The sequence below is a fragment of the Pelobates fuscus genome, chromosome 8 (genome assembly GCF_036172605.1).
Source record: "Pelobates fuscus isolate aPelFus1 chromosome 8, aPelFus1.pri, whole genome shotgun sequence".
Classification (NCBI taxonomy): domain Eukaryota; kingdom Metazoa; phylum Chordata; class Amphibia; order Anura; family Pelobatidae; genus Pelobates; species Pelobates fuscus.
This window is the reverse complement of record NC_086324.1, coordinates 158,212,769-158,230,423: the sequence shown is the minus strand read 5'-3', so window position 1 is coordinate 158,230,423 and position 17,655 is coordinate 158,212,769. Positions and strand designations below refer to the sequence as shown.

At 42.8% G+C, this 17,655-nt stretch overlaps 1 protein-coding gene across 1 annotated transcript in view; it reads left to right on the top strand.

Annotated features, from left to right (window-relative positions):
- The window catches only part of BRICD5 (BRICHOS domain containing 5), a 29,786-nt gene extending 12,371 nt beyond the window's left edge, over positions 1-17,415 (top strand). Inside the window, exons 4-7 of the mRNA XM_063429539.1 lie at positions 11,093-11,230; positions 11,683-11,790; positions 14,760-14,913; positions 16,921-17,415. Of these exons, the coding sequence (XP_063285609.1) occupies positions 11,093-11,230; positions 11,683-11,790; positions 14,760-14,913; positions 16,921-17,015 (495 nt within the window). The 3' untranslated portion in view covers positions 17,016-17,415. The remainder of the gene's footprint in view (positions 1-11,092; positions 11,231-11,682; positions 11,791-14,759; positions 14,914-16,920) is intronic.
- The last annotated feature ends 240 nt before the right edge of the window (positions 17,416-17,655 follow it).

Sequence of the window (17,655 nt, the reverse complement as noted above, 5' to 3'; positions counted from 1 at the left end):
CGCTCGAAATGGAGATATGGGGGACAGCACGGGGACGGATGTCCAACGAAGACAACGGAGGTCCGATACAACAAACGCTGCTCGGATGGCGGTCACTGAGGAACATGGGCCATATCTCGCCTACCCCCAGCCCCATGATACCGCTGACGCATAACGCGTCTCTGGGGGGCGGACTACCATCGGGCGCATGGCCCATCGCGAGCGCTGGGAAATACATTCCCATCTACCAAATTCTCGAAGGGGGCGGAATGCGGGACCTGACCACGCTATTGGGAACAAATACCAGGACTCCCCTCACGGTCCTCAGATATCTACAAATGCAACATTATTACAACTCGATACCACATAAAGATCGCTTGCATCGGGACCTCACCTGGTTTGAAGACCTCTGCAACCAGGGCGTCCCACTTAGCCACACAATCTCGGCTTTATATCAACACTTACTTATCGGGGACAAACCTCAGGCATCCACCTTTCGCCGTCAATGGGAAGAACAACTTGGAAAAGTACTTACACCCGCACAATGGGAAACGGCATTGCTATGGCAACAGAAAAGCTCTATGAGTTCATACTACCAGGAGGTCAACTACAAATTGCTCTCATTGTGGTATAGGACCCCAACCTTGCTGCACCGGATCTTTCCATCGATCACCCCATTGTGCTGGAGATGCCAAGCAGCACGCGGCACGCTGATACACATTTGGTGGGACTGTAGGGATATCGTCCCATACTGGGCGATGATTAAAGGAGCCATAACCGACATTTTAGGAGATATCCCAGAATGGAACGCAGAACTGGCCCTACTACACATCTCAACGCAATCCATTCGGACCTATAAAAGATCTATACTACGCCACTTGCTTAACGCAGCCAAAGCCAATATACCTGCACACTGGAAAACGAGCGACACGCCGACAAAGAAAGAATGGATCCGCAGGGTGGAGGACATACATGGAGCGGAAGACATTCACGCCTCCCTGACTGGCCGTGAAACAAAACATATGGAATTGTGGCTTCCGTGGTTCACATACATTACCCAGTATAGACAGACAACTGATTCCCTTGGGCCCGCTAACCGGGGGGCGGCTGGCGTGGGCTCTGCTTGACGCAGAGCACCTCACCCTATATCCCTTCCTACTACACTCACATCCTCCTGTCCCCTTTCCCACCTCTATGATTGCTGAGTTCAAGGGTCCCGGGGCCTGTGGGAGGGGGGCCGAGATCATTATGAAGTGTTATTGACGCACGCAAATCCACCCCACCTTAACACGATATGGGCTCCTGACCCACACGGGACCCGCTCACCTGCTTAGGTTTCTGGGGCGCGAGAGACGCGCCCAGACGCACACACTGTTACCACACGAATAAATATCTGGGACCTCACACGTCCGCAGCTGAAAGTCCTGTACCACGTAGACCCACTTCAAACTAACTTCACGCTAACGCTGAAACACACTGTAATGACATGGTTCCACAGCTCATGCCTGACAATTGCGTTGTACTCAACAAACTTATGTAATTCACATCCTGGGATATCCGCGCACTGCGGGCTCTGCCAAGAGGAGCAACAACCATAGATTAGCACACTATTGACAAGGACTGTAGGACACCCTCCCGCGGCAATACGCAGCCAAACCGTGGGAACCAATCCGTGCCGACCTTATATGAGGGCCACTCATACCTCAATAATGTATCCCTATACGACCGGATTCTTACCTTACAGTGACGCTAACCACGATACGTGACTACACCCGCCAACGCGACGTGTTAGGTTTACTTTGTGAGAACTTAACTGACCCACAAATCAGAACTCACTGGGAGTCTGAACCCATCTTTCCTATACCTTCCTTGACACCGTACCCTACTGTTCGTGTAATACAGTGCTAGGTGACTCTCATGTTTCTGTGTTGGGAGCGGTTTACCCCGTATGCAACCAATGTTTGTTTACTGCATATAATCCTGTTGATCGAAACTTTTAATATGATACATACATGTTATTCTGTATAAAGCTACCGTCTCGCAATATATAATACTCACGCTGTAAATGTTATGCTGGATAGCTATTCTTATCATACCCGGAGACCCGCGGGTCTCTCTATTGAAATGTATGTTGAATTCTACTTGCTTCACTATCTTAACATTGCCTACAGAGAACAGAAACCTGCGAGTTTCTTACTGTTTACCAATTGAGTGCCTTTCTCAACATGAAAATATCATAATAAAAAGATTTCCAAAAAACAAAAAAAACAAAAACAAAAAGTGTATCAAAAAAGAGATCGTACCTAACTAGTGAGGGCACACCCCAGTGAAGACTAAAAGCACATATAAGCTTAAAATAATGGAGATCTGGGGCTCAATTAAAACACTCAGTAACCTCAGAAGGTATGTATGTGTGGGAGGAGAAGGAGTGCTGGGTAGGAGACAATATAATATACTCCACAGAAAAATATAGATAGACTGAGGTACAAGCCTTGTACCCTAGATAGATGAAACCACAATTAGTACAAATGTAAAAGTAAGCAAACATAACGTTCAACATTTCATCAAACTCCACCGGATTGCCATGGATCAAACGGTTGGAGGAGTCCTAAGTGTGAGGAACAGCCAACTTTGGAACCCGGGTGCAGCCTACAAGTCTGCAGGAATGCTGCTGAGTTATCTTCGGATGACAACTTGTGTTGCGCTCCTTTGGCATCAGCAATGAGGGTTCAATTTGGCCCCCACCTGTACCGGACATTTAAGTTCAATAACAGCTTGGTAATAAAGGATAGGGAGCATCTCCAAAACAGAAAAGATTGGCACAATCCTGAAGGAAGGTTAGTTGCATGGCTTCAAACTGATGAGGAGTCTTATCTCTCACTGCAGATACACAACTCCTCATCATGAGGAGATGCTGCTGGGGCCTAAGAGATGTAGGAAGCCTGGTAGTGCTATCTAGGTGAATGCTCTTTGCCTGCCTCTGGATAGAGGGAAGCGAATAAGCACCAAAGTGTGGTAGTTCCCCCACCACAACAACATCTGCTACCCCTTGGAGCTTTTTGTTCTGTTGGAAGTGAGAGGTACGCTGTACCTGAAAGGCCTGTTGTTGGCCATTTGTAGGCGTATTCTCCTTTGTAGCCTCGATTCGGTCAGTTATGGCAAAGGAGCTCTTCCCTGAGTACAGCTAGGTCTGCATTAAAGAAGGTATGAATGTTCTTCACAAGTTCAAACATATTCTCTAGAATCGCTGGAGCCAAGAGATCCTCTGTGGGAACTGGTGCCTATGTAAGAACTGACCCTTTGAGGTTTTTGATAAAGATATAAACAACATGTTCCTGTAAGTTATCATCTAAAATAAAGAAAAAATCTTTATTTTTGTTGTGCAGAAAGTTACAGCGGTGCTTGTATTGCCACAGCAGCATTCACAAGCTCGATGGTAAGATATATAGGGTAACATGAGTATGGCATGGTTACAACTTGCACATTTTATTTATTTTGTGGTTCAAGATCACAGTTGGATTACTGAAGCGAGAGTTAGAATATGTGTAGCATTTCAACAGTGTGGAGCCTGATAATTAACTGCCTGTGCGATCTGACAATATAGTAGTTTAGTTGAGAGTTAATCTTATGTGTCAGGTGAACGTTACAGCATATGAGGTACTAATATAGAATTACATACTGACATTTTTGTGAGGTGATAATTCTCAGGCTTAGCTAAGATAGGTACTTAGATAGAGTACCACCAGGCATATTTTAGCATACTGGGCTGTCATCAACAATAGGCAGAAAAATAAAAATAAAAATAATATTTACTATAACAGTAACTGTGGTATTAACAGCAGGGATGTCCGCGTGACAGTAAATGCAGCCAAAGTAACCTCTTATTGAGGCTGTCGGTGGCAGATTCCGCGGTGTGTGCCTTTGATGAAATCCGTCGTGAGAAGCTGGGGTCGCCGCTGGCTTTGACAATGTGGAAGGTGTTAAAAGGTAGCTTATTCCCACGCATGGGGAGCTTCCCTGTAGGGTATTCACGAGGTTCACTGAGTCTCTCAGTCCCGCACAGGGTCTGCAGATTGCCGTTGACAGGCTTTCCAGCCATTAGGTGGGTATGAGCTCGGTATTTTTCAAGCCACAGTGTCCAGGTGCGGGCTGCATTTAGTGGAGTTGGCGTTTGAAGATGGCCTCTCTGGGCACTCCTCCAGTGTTGATCTTGAGCCTCAGTTGTGGAAAGCGCTGGTAAGGCGTGCTTAGATGGAGCAGGTACTGTGCCTGTTTCAGGGGATTGCCACTGCAGTGTAAGTGCCTGTCTGCGGTCGTATTCCAGATGTGTTTACAGCTCAGGTTATGTAGTTTACTGGCTCTGCTTCAGCGCGCCATAAGGGGTTCATCCTCTCCTTCTCTGCCATTAGGGTGATTGCGCCGCCGTTGGCCATTTTAAGGAGGCCGCGTGGGAGCCGCTTACTTTCGGTGTCGAGTCGCCCAGTAGCGATGCAGAGATGTTAGCTTGCCTGGTGGCGACCGGGATGACCCCCGCCGGTCCAAAGGGGGGGGTGGGGTGAACGAGGCCGGGAGGGCATCAGCTATAGTGTAGTTTCGCATTAGCTGTGGCAGAAAACGGGGCAGCGGCCGTCCGCCCCACTCCCCTCCTGGGTAGGCCTCAGTCCCCAAGCCCCAGAGCATCTCTCCAGGACCCAGAATCACCTGTATCAGGTGCTCCAGCTGCACCAGGACACTCCAGGACCTGATGCCACGAACTTCCAGGGTATTCCAAGCAGAATAAGGTTGGTATTTGCCCAAAATTCGCTGGATTCCTCAGGAGCCATAGTGACTTGCAGCCTGCTAGCATGGCCGCCCGGCCCCGCCCCCCAATTTGGTCCTATCTTGAATAAAACTTTATTTACTAAAGTGCCATTTGTTGGAAATTCAAGGTGAATTGAAGGTGAATTTCAAATTTAAGGCCCAAGGAGCCAAACTGAAAGCATAGCATTTTTTCAGTTCAGCTAATTTTGAATTAAATTTAAAAATCACTTTGAAATCCCATCAGTCCTCACTTTAGTGACTAACTCTGTAATGGTATAAATGTAGGGGTGGTGGGGAACAGTGGCCTAGGCCAGTGACCCTCGTCTATTGTTGGAGCAGCTGCTGTGAAATCAATCCTATCATTCTCAGCCAGTCATTAGCTGCCTGAGCTTGATGCTGGCTGAGGGTGCTTTATCTCCCATCAAGTTTTGGGAGTTGTAGGCCACGACAGTCAGAAGTAGATTCATTGATTGTACCATCCAGCGTTCTCACATTCCAAGCGTTGGTTCTAAAAAAAAAAAAGGACAATGGGCAATTGATAAGTACGAGAATGTCCTTCCTTTCACCTACTGGCGTGTGGAATTAATTACTTGGCACTAAATAGGAATTCTATCCACAGAGGTCATGTCACTAGACAACTTTAACCTGTAACTCTTCTCGTACCTGAACATCTTTAAACAACTGATCCTGACATCCATCACTGTCAAACCCGTTTAAACGGGCAGTTTGACATGTTGTGCTTCATTAGTGAGATGGTATGATTGTTATACATTTACTAGTGCGCAGTGTCGATACTGTGCAGGCTATAACGGAGATTTATTACTGAGTGGGGTATAGAGGTATTCTCTGTAATGTAACCACGTGTCCTCAGAGAGTGGGGCACAGTGGTCCCCCCTATTACCTGTGGATACTTTATGGAAAAAGGATATTCTGATAATTGAAAGTCCCATCACCTTTAGACAGGTTTTGTGTTGATGTTAAACACAGCATCTCAGCTGAAGGTGTACCCCTAACCAACATAGATAGTCCCCTAACCCTAAACACTTTGTTTTTGGAATACCCAAACTCTATGTAACCTTATGTACACAGAATAAAATTAATGCTTCCTGCTCATGATGTATCCAGAGTTGCATATATTACCTATCTATACGTACCCCTCAACTAACAATTGTGTACCCCGTAATACTATGTATTCCTAAATAAAACCAAAATTACACCCTGGCATTATGTGCTCTGTAACTCATTTAATATTTCTACTTTGAATACAGAGCCATTACAAATCTGCCTTTTTAATTTTTTCCTGTGCCATTTTACTAGTAAAAGTGAAATTAATACACACGTAGTGATCCAATTACAATACCCACGTGGGTCGTCCTTTGTTACGGTTGTGTTCTCATATATATATATTATTCTTTTACAACCACTACAGCTCCTCACGTGGTAACACTTGTACCAAGAACTTGGCTATAAGGTGACTCACACACTTCTTGTAAGTGCTCAATAAATAGGATGAACTATTTCACATGTAATAAAAAATGAGAAATAATCCTTAGGCACACCACGGTTTTGCACATAAAAAGAGAATTTATTCATGCATAGAAAATGTAACAAGATATCATTATAGCAGAGAGAAAGTGCATAGTATAGTGCTGAAGCAGTATATAGTACCAAAACCACAATGTAAGTAAAATGCAAAAACCCATTAAAAAAGGTATACTGACCAAGAGCAGGAGAAATGAAACCCCATTTTGGGTTTTTGCATTGAGCACTTTACTTACATTGTGGTTTTGGTACTATATACTGGTTTAGCAATATACTATGCACTTTCTCTCTGCTATAATGATATCTTGTTACATTTTCTATGCATGAATAAATTCTCTTTTTATGTGCAAGACCGTGGTGTGCCTTGGGATCATTTCTTATTTTTTATTACATGTATATATCTGGTATGGGTTCAGATTATCTTCCTTTAAGAGCACCCTGTACCTTATAAACCACACACTTATTACCCATTTTTTAGTAGAGCTTTCCCCGTGATTTTATGTTTGAACTATTTCACATTACAGCAATCACAATGCTGGATGTCACGTGATATTTGCTACAGAAGTAAAAGGACTGCTCCCTGCAGTTGTTTGCACAGTACTTTTTAATTCTGCTTTATTTATTTATCGAACTACTGCACACAGTTAGCCTGTCAGCATACACAGAGAATCATTGGCTCCCTACGCAATCAAACTCCTTTCTTCACTAATTAAAGGAAAACTATCACATTAAAAATAAAAAAACATTTGTTTTGGTTTTTAATTCACAGTTAAGGCATATCAATACATACAGGCTTGAATGGTACATTCGTACGAGAACGAGTAAACAGATCAGGGAACCAGTGCATATACCAGCACAACAAGCTATGAATTGAAATTTTAACTATAATATATCCTTACAAGTTACATCTGAAAGAACTCTACTATAGCTTAACTCTATATAGATCTCATGTCGCAAGGTATAACTAATCTAAGATATTGGAATAAATCTTAAAGTGTGGACACATCATAAAACTAAATCAAATGAGGTAAGGCTGCAATAAGTTAGGATAAGCTGCTTAACAAGATGAGTTAGGTAGTGACTGCTGCATATAAGTCTGGTGTGGACTGTCTAGGGGTATACGGGATCGCAGTAGCTGGATTCCATCGGTGAGGTGCATGGTCTGCCGCACGGGGTCCCGTGGGAGTCAGAGAGTCCAGGGAGAGACTCCGAGTGCCCAATAATGCCTCTTTAAGATAGTGTATCATGTGCTTGTCTTCGCCCTTGAGGACCATGAGTGTGTGCGACAATCGCCATCTGTACTGTATGTTGTGCTTTCTGAGTAGGGATGAGAATGTCAGAGGTGATCTTCTCCATGCCAGAGTGCCTTCCAAGAGGTCTGCATAAAAGGTGAGTGACAGTGCTTCAAAGTCATAGGGCGTGCGTTCCCTAATGGCAGTGAGAACCCTGGCCTTATCCCTGACACGCTGGAAAAGTACCACCAGGTCTCTAGGTACTGCAGCCAGAACCTTAGACAGAAGAATCCGTCCTGCCCCACTGCCTTGCCTTGCCTTGGAGACAATAGTGCAACTATAAGGCGTCTCAGGAGATTGGTTAATTCCACTGCCGGGGTATCCTCCCTAATGTCCCGAATCTTAACATTATTTCTGCGCCTCGTATCTTATGTTGCTGCAAAGCGGCGGTCATATATTTTGTTTGTTGCATTCTTCAAGACTTCCAGTCTGCCTGGCAGGCCCTGGATATCTGTATGTTATCCACCTCCTCCTCAATGGACAAGTCGTGGAAAATTTTCTAATAGGCCTCTGGGTAGGTGGCCATTTTGGGCCCATCCTCACCATGTGCTCGCCCGATGTTAAAACCATCCGCGGATTTCCAGTTTCAGTTTTTTAGTCTTTGGACCAATCGTGCTTTATGTAAGCCACTCAGGTCGCCCAAGTCGGGATTTTAAACCCCACAGAGGGTGAAAATAGTGCCAAATGCTCAGAAAATAAAAAATAAAAAGCTACACTTACATGTAATTCAGTGCTTGGACAGTCTCGTCTCGCAGCCCAATCCAATCACTGTGAATCACATGGCAGATTAGATTAAATACAGATAAATGTAAAGTTATGAATAAGGAACCTACTTATTCTTAGCAACATACTCATTAAATTAGGTTGAGTTAAAGGCCAACCAGGAAGGTGCTGTTATTTATTTTTTAAAAAAAGAAAAAGGTATCGATTCATGTGATCAAAACATAATTCCTTTGTCAATCTTTGTTTTTATTGATGCATTGGATAAGACAGTACAGAATGTAAAACAGGGAGTTAGAGCATATAAACACATGGTATATAACAGGGGTCCTCAAACTACGGCCCCCCAGATGTTGCTGAACTACAACTCCCATGATTCTCTGGCTATCTATGTAATTCAAAGAATCATGGGAGTTGTAGTTCAGCAACATCTGGGGGGGCCGGAGTTTGAGGACCCCTGGTATACAAGGTACTTAAACTCCAGCATGGAACAGCCTCTTTTTATATATCACATAAGATAACAATGCAGGTTAAACTACTAGTGTTAGCAATGATGTGTATCTAGTTGTAAGGAATCTCAAGGCAATTCAGGCATCACGTTACACTGTATATACAAGATAGGAAATTTTGGGATCTTGCTGATGTGCCTAAAAATAAAGGACAAAAAACATAGTGCAATATAGTTTGGAACCAGTTATTAAACATAGAATTCCATTACACTCACAGATTCCAAAGGATAAAGAGCGTGTTAGATGTGCCTCCCCACAATGTAAAAAAGGGGGGTTGAATAAGAATCCACCTTCAATAATGACCGCAGGGTGTCCCGGTTGCTAGGATAATTCAATGATCCAGCCACACCAAAAACAGCTCCCATAAATCGGTTTAATTGATAAAACAAGAAATGAAGGGTTATATAAAAAACATTAAATTATAAAAGTCCACAGGTCCTACGCGTTTCGTTCTGAATGAACTTCCTCAGGGACCAAATTGATAAAAAACAATAATCAGAAAAAACAATCACGTTACACTGTGCATTAATTGTTTGTTGTAATACAGGCTTCATAAATACAATTCTAGTAGAGTGAACATATATAGGGTTATGATAGCTGGAGCCTAGAACTGTAGGTGGCAACGAGGGTATGAACCACTGAGTGATTAGAGCTATGGCAGGTATTTAATTGGGTCTCATGTTAATTCTACTAGCGTGTGCATGAAAGAGTAGTCTGGGTCTAATCTCCTTTACAAATGAGCACTAGACGTAGAGCGTGGCAAGGAATATGTTATGCAAGGTGAATTGCTGAAACATGGTGACACATCATGTCTGAAAAATGTCGCCAACCTCAGTTTGCATACTGTTAAAGTTAGCGTACATTAGGCAGAGAGCCAGGATGAATACGACCATGGCATACATAGGAGTAAAACAAGAATAAGTACTAGAGAGAACAGTAATACAGGTAGAACAGACATTTCAAATTAATCTAGTTCCCACCAGTATTGCATAAATCAAATAGGTAAACTAAACAGTAAATTAGAGCTCAGTAGAAATTAAAATAGAGGCAATGAAATGGGTGGTGATGTAGAGATGTAGAGGCCGCCCGATGTTGATGCAAGGCGGGGGGGTGAGCCGTGATGACCCTCCAGCCTCAGGCCATGTTGAGGGCCTGCATCATTTGTACCATGGACTCCGGGTCTCGCAGCCGAGTCCAAGTCCCTCTCCAACGGGATGTGTCAGAAGCTCGGGTTGTTAAGTCGTCGCCTGCGGCGCAGGGTCTTCCGCCTCTTTGGTGGATGCAATGGGAGGGTATCTCCGGTGGCTCTCAGCCCAGGCGGGCGAAGTTTAGGAGATTCCATATCCTGGGAGGAAATTGCGCCGGGAGGGGACCCATGAGCCCCACACTCCCCTCTCTTCTACGAAAAGTTTTCCAGCTCTGAGCTGGTGTGGCTGCCACTCGAGCCTCCAGTTGTGCCCAGAACCGGGCAAAGATTTCCCTCCATCACAGCATGCCTACCTGGTGTAGATGGCTGCATCTGATGCTCGGAAGATGAAGGAGCATCAGCCATTTTGAGGGAGAGCTCTGTGTTTGGAGCCTGAGTACTTTCTGCCACTTGTGGTCGGCTAGGGTGAGTAGAGCTGCTCAGTGGGGTCCGGGATAGCCCCCACCAGTCCAAAGGGGAGGGGGGGGGAAGGGACAGCAATAGACAGGAGTGAGTCACTCCGTGGCTGGAGAGCCAGGAGAGCAGCTGCCAGTCCAGCCTAGGCCGCAGGCTTTGTGTGAGTCAGGTCAGAGTCCAGGAAACCCGTGGAAGGGATCACCGGGTGCAGCGTTGTTTCCCCTACAAGATTAGAACAAGCTGCAGCCAGAACGAGCAATGTACCTGGGTGTATTCCCCGATAATCGAAAGCCAGGCGCGGGAGCTCTCGCTAGACCCGTCTGGTCAGTTCGGCAGTTAGGCTCGCCCCTAAAACAAACTTTTACCTGTTCATAAATGAATGTTCAGAGCACTTGCTGTACAAAGACTTCTCATTGAACTGCATTGGGAAGTCTGTGATTGGACAGCCACAGAAAGTCTGGGCAGGGTTAGGTGGGGAGGGCTTGTAAAGGCTGCAGACAAGAGATCTGCAGTTATTGCAAACCAAGATTTCATATACACCAAATAAAACATGTAAACTATATTAGCTATGCATGTATATCTACTAACTTGTTTTTTTTTATGGAGTTTTCCTTTAAGCTAATCTTTATATTCAGCCTCTATTACAGGTTGTTCGCCTGACGTATAAAAATCCGCAGGGATCCCCAGTGAACCAATCTGCTGTCACCGACAAGAGAAGGAGTACAGTTACCTACAGAGTTACCTCCAGGAACCAGACCTCAGTCGTACTGTTTGACAGTAAACATGTGAGTTCACATTGGTTACATACTAGAGACTAATACAGGAAAACCACTCACTATAGGCATGTGTAAGGCAGGCACTGTGATCAGTCAAGGGGAGCAGACACTGTGAACAGGGGGAGGAGGAGCAGTGATCGGTCAGGGGGAGAAGGCACTACGATCAGTCAGACTCAGGTGGGGAGCCGGCACTATGATCAGTCAGGGGGGAGCAGGAGCAGGCCCTGTGATCAGTCAGGGGGGAGCAGAAGCAGTGATCAGTCGGGGGCTAGCAATCACTATAAGGAAGGAGGAACACACACCATGATCGAACAGGGGAGCAGACACCCTGATTTGTAAGGGGAAGCAAGCATAATGAGCAATAAATGGATCAAACACAGCTATGGGAACGGAGGAGGCGGGGGCTGCAGGTACAATGATCCCAAAAGAAGGAACGTGCTTTTCCCTTGTCTCCTCCACAGGGGCTGGTTTGCTACAAGGCTGCGGGAGAGCGGTCCTGCTTCCTGCGAAAGATGGAATCGCGAGACTTTGAAAACATACAGTCCATTTTAAATGTTTCAGAACCCAAGGTGGGTACCATATACAGAGGGGCAAAGTTCGTGTTTGCTAATCAGACTATTGGACATATAAAATACGCAGACTGCAGATCTACAGAGGTTCTACAGTGAGCAGTGACCTTAAATTTGAAATTCACTTTGAATTCCCACTTTAGTAAATAGAGATTGGAGGAAGAAACAGAGCTTCGAGACTAATATTGAGACCCCACGATATCCTCCATAGACCAACTCTCGCAATGTGCAAGAAAAAGCCTGATGGCTGTAGGAATCGACAAAAACTGATGGTGGAAGATCTGCCTTTTGTAAACTTTAGGTTTCACCAGTAGACAAACTAATCCCTACTTTGTTTTATCATATCTATTGATTTAGTTCCATTTCAATAAACTTACAATGTAATCAATGTGAGGTTTTTCAAAAATCTTAGGACAAAATAGCAGCCGAAAGATGAGTTAGATTTTCCCCAGTTTGGCATAAAATTTGAAATTCACACCCAAGTGAATAACCTTAATGATATAATACCAGAGAGATGCACCATGGAACTCTGACCTTCGGTGCGTGATAGTTCTATAAAGTACTTCCACTCAGCCTGGTATTTTAGGTTTAGCAGTTGATGTTTATCCCTGCACATGGATTAAGAGCTATTTTGGTTCCTGAATTTGACCACTATTGACCTCTTATCCTTTGGCAGGCGATACATTTAAAAATAAAGTAATCTTCAAAATAGGACATCCATATTGTGAAGCTACAAAGGATGTTGCTTTCAAAAGCGTATCGTTACGGTTATATTATTAGGTAAATTACAAGAAGAAATAACATCTGGGGATAAAGGTAAACAAGTGACTATTTTTATTTATTTTTTATTAGAAAAAATACAAACAATATATGCATTAAGGTTACCTCACAGAATAAATATCTCAAATTATGCACATATATAAATTAAATATAACAGACTATTAATATTGCTGTTAACCCTTATCCTTGACCATGTTCTTATAAATAAATTCAGCCGCGCAAAAAGGACAAACATTTAAAATGAATAAGTATTTTGGCATGGAGACCCTCCTTAAAGGCACACTTCATTTCATTAAGCTGATTATAGTATCCAGAGTTCCCAAGTTCCATAATTTAATTCAGCATTAAACAGTTTTTCATATTTTTATGTTTCAATGCTAAATTTAATTCCCAGCAGCCCCTCCCCTCTGTGCTGCTTTGGCGAATGAGGAAGTACTAGCTGAGAGTGTCTGCTGTCTATTTTTAGCCTATCAGAGGTCCAACTAACGGTATGAAGAGTATGACTTCAAGGAAGTGTGTAATCTCTGCCTTGGCCACACCTCCAGAAAAGGCCAGACTGTGGGTGGCCTTGATCCCTTATTTAGTGTTAAACTGCTCTAAAATGGTTTAACATTGTATGGAGAGACAGTGCCAGGAGATTCCAGACATTCTAACCAATTCAAAGAGATGAAATAATTATAGTGAGTACAGTGTCCCTTTAAGTAGTAATCAGTTACGGGCATCATATACTTTAAACAATATAGTTTTGCTTATTACCTTAATCTTGTTTAGTTAACCATTTATCCCAAATTATGTTATACAGACAGTTAATGTCTTCTTAAATAGTACCCTTTTTTCCCATTAAACATTGATGAGAGATCTGGTTTATGACCCTTAAAGGGACACTATAGTCACCTGAACATCTTTTGCTTAATGAAGCAGTTTTGGTGTATAGAACATGCCCCTGCAGCCTCACTGCTCAATCCTCTGCCATTTAGGAGTTAAATCCCTTTGTTCATGAACCCTAGTCACACCTCCCGGCATGTGACTTGCACAGCCTTCCAAACACTTCCTGTAAAGAGAGCCCTATTTAGGCTTTCTTTATTGCAAGTTCTGTTTAATTAAGATTTTCTTATCCCCTGCTATGTTAATAGCTTGCTAGACCCTGCAAGAGCCCCCTATATGTGATTAAAGTTCAATTTAGAGATTGAGATACAATTATTTAAGGTAAATTACATCTGTTTGAAAGTGAAACCAGTATTTTTTTCATGCAGGCTGTGTCAATCATAGCCAGGGGAGGCGTGGCTAGGGCTGCATAAACAGAAACAAAGTGATTTAACTCCTAAATGACAGTGAATTGAGCAGTGAAATTGCAGGGGAATGATCTATACACTAAAACGGCTTTATTTAGCTAAAGTAATTTAGGTGACTATAGTGTATTTGATCTTGACTTTTCCACTGCCTTGCTATTATAATTTTCGTGGCGAGTAATATTTGTATTGTAAAAGCTAAGGTTATCCAGACCTAGAAGGAATAGGGCAGTTTCAGGTGACATTGGAATTATTATGTCCGTCAATTCTAAAATCAGTGCAAATATTTTCCGCCAAATACTCTCAATTTTTTCACAGGACCACCCCATGTGAATCAAGTTACCAGATTTTTTATTACATTTTTAACATATTGGATTTTCCATAGCTTTAAATTGATATCAATTCTCTGGGTATACATGCCATCTATATACTATTCTAAAATGAAGTTCCTGAAATGATAGACAGTGAGTTATCTTTCCTATTTGAATCTAGCTATCCCTCCATTATTCCTTTTTTTATTTGAGATGAGATTTCCTTGCCCCATGACTCTTAAGCTTTACATTTTGTTGTAGGTAGGCTGAATTCTAATAAGTCATACCATGCTCTTCCTATTTTTTTATTCAGGTTATTACACATTAGCTTATCAAATTGATGTTTTATTGTTTTTTCTAAACTTGTGATCAAATTGGAGCTAAGATAATATTTCATTGTAATGAGGAAAATAATTATCCTTCACTGTACATTCATAATCCTGTTGGAGCTGTCTATAGGATTTGAATTTATTTTTAACATATAAATCTTGAATTCTTAGTTTGTTTGTTTTTTAAGAAAATAAGTGACTATTGATATAAAAAAAATGATGGTTTGGAGGATGATGTGGTTTTGTGCTTGTTTAAATAGGATGAGCTAATTCTCCTACAGAACAACAGGACACGTTACTATAGAGAGTTTCTGGGAGTCATGGGAGGTCGGAAAGTCAGCCACGAGCTTCTGGGAGAACCGGTGCAAAAAATGTGTGAACATCTTCCTATCTACTGGGCTAAGAAGGGTGAGGGTAAGTAGGACTTGCTTCCTAGACAAAACGGAAAGCCGGTATGTGCAGATTAAAGGAACACTCAATGTACCATAACCACTTCAGCTTATTGAAGACGGTCCCTGTAGTTTATCATTTGTCAAACTGATAAAACAGGACTTTAAAACAGAGAGAATAGATCCACTTGCAAGTCCAGAAATCTGGAATTTAACATTTCCTTGCTCGCATAAAAATGAGATGGTACATCAGCACTTCCCAAGAAGTGAGCACCTGCAAGTTCAAAAAGTGACCTGTCTGTGATGACTGATGCTACAAGCAGCCTAGGGAACAGTTCCTACAAGTCACTACACTTCAGAAGTTACATACCAACTCACTCCAGAGTTGGTATGTAAACTAGGAAGTGTAATTTCTGCTCGGTGATGGACAGAGCTTGTGGGTGGAGCTATGAGCTCTTCTTTTAGGATGTTTTATCAGCTTACATATAAAAGAATAAAAATATGCCAGGGTGGTTCATTGGCACCATAACCACTTCAATAATCTGTTGAATCATTTCCCAGACTGGATAATTATCAGTACCTCCATGGTTATTCTGTAAGTGTTATGGAGTTTTAACTAGCTAGTACTTTCGATTTTGTTACCTAGAAATTCATCTAGTATCCAAACGATTCCCTAATTAGATGGACAGTGCCTCTATAAGACCTAAACAACCTAAATCCATGATGTACCATCTTAGACAGCTCAGAAGGTTTTTACATGTTGGGGTGACCACATTGTTTTAATAAGGAAGGTTCAGGGCTCTAATTAATACATTGAAGACAGCGGTTGAAGAATTGAAGAAAGAAAGAAAAACGAACAACTAAACTAATATCACCATGTGTCTAAACACGACCCTAAAATAGGTCTCCTTCCTTTGGCCAACTGAAACAGATGGCATCCATGGAAAAATGGGGATCGTTTAGAAAGAGCAATTCTAGAGTTCTGGAAGTGTAGGAATCAGCAGTAAATTCTAATTGTTTTCCTATGGTGATTGTTTGACTCCGCCTGTCCCTGATAATCTCAAATACCATTTTAAAGGAGCATAAATTAAAAGGATACCATAAGCAATTTACTTACCTTACTCTAGCAATGATGTCCCTCTACGCTGGGTCATGGCTCCACCTCAGTCCTGCGACGAGCGGGTGCTAATGTGCATGCATGCAAATGCCGCACACGCATTAGACCTCCCCCATAGGAAGTCACTAAATCAGGGGTAGGCAACCTTCGGCTCTACAGATGTTTTGGACTACATCTCCCATAATGCTTTTACAGCCATATTGCTGGCAAAGCATCAAGGGAGATGTAGTCCACAACATCTGTAGAGCCGAAGGTTGCCTACCCCTGCACTAAATCAATGCTTTCCTATGGGGAAAAATCTGGTGCTGGATGTCCTCACGCTGAGCGTGAGGACGTGCAGCGTCAGATTCCTGGACCAAAGGTCCGTTTGGATACAGGAAGCATCTCCAGTGGCTGTCTACCAGACTTAGTGTTACAATGTAAACATTACAGTTCTCTGCAGTGTTTAACAATAAGCTGAAGTGTTCTGGGTGCCTATAATGTCCCTTTAAGTTGTTATGGTGTGAGGAGGTCCCTGGGCAATGGCTTACCTCAAGGACTTAAACGGTTAACAAGTAGTTTAACCCCCAAATCTTAAATCTGGTGCCTATTGGCTCTGCCCAACAACATTCGCCGCAATCCAATGCTTGAATCAGGAAGCCCCAGACAGGGGCGACATTGATAGGCTAAGAGCTACGTTCTAGCTTCCCTTTTACAAAATGATTTGGGAACGTACGTGTTTCTCAAGCCGTTCTGTGAATGTGGAACCAATGATTGGATTGTCCTTTACCCCCTTAAGGACACATGACATGTTTGGTCCTTAAGGGGTTAAGCTATTACGTTATTGGGTATACAGTGTTAAAGGCATGCACAACAATGCAGATATTATCCTTGGGTTTATTGAGCTGCTAAAGTCTCTATTCTCTCCAAATATAGGCCCAGCACGGCAGCGTCTGATTTACCTCTGCATTGACATCTGCTTTCCAAACAACATCTGTGTGTCTGTCTGTTTTTACTACCTGCCTGACTGAAGCCTCCTTCACAGGGATCCTGGCGCCTCACTAACTCCGCTCTGCTTTGGGGCAGGCATTGCACACTACTGGAGAAAATAACTGGGTTTAAAATAAGTGTTGAATTGAATATTTGACTGCCTCTCCTCCTGGAAAAATTAAGTTGCTCCTCAAACACTATCAGATTACCAGCAGTCAATGTACGATCAGATTAATAGCATTGGTCAATAATTGTACTATAATAATAAAAACAGAGTATTGAAGGGTTTCCAGTATTGTGGGGTTGGAGAGAATTATTGGTGGTGCTTGTATAGGCTATAATAAATTGCCGCTTTCCCCACAAGTCTCCCATATAGTTTTGCATTTTTTAAAAGGAGGAAGGGTAAATGGGTATCAATGAATACAATAAATCATATTGATGGTTTCTGTTGTCTTTCCTGTGGAGTATGTGCAGATCATTTGGAAAGTGTCCTTTGCCAGAAACTCTTGGAGTTAATCAGCAAAAGAAAAAGCCTCGAACCTTTAATTAGTATTTTCTATTTGTAGGGAGTATTGTGGAGGCTGCATTATGACAAACCCAGAAGGAACCAGTAGATCAGGAATAGTATTTGGAAAAGGAAACATACAAAGATCTTTGCTGTAAAGCAAACCGCACAGTGTG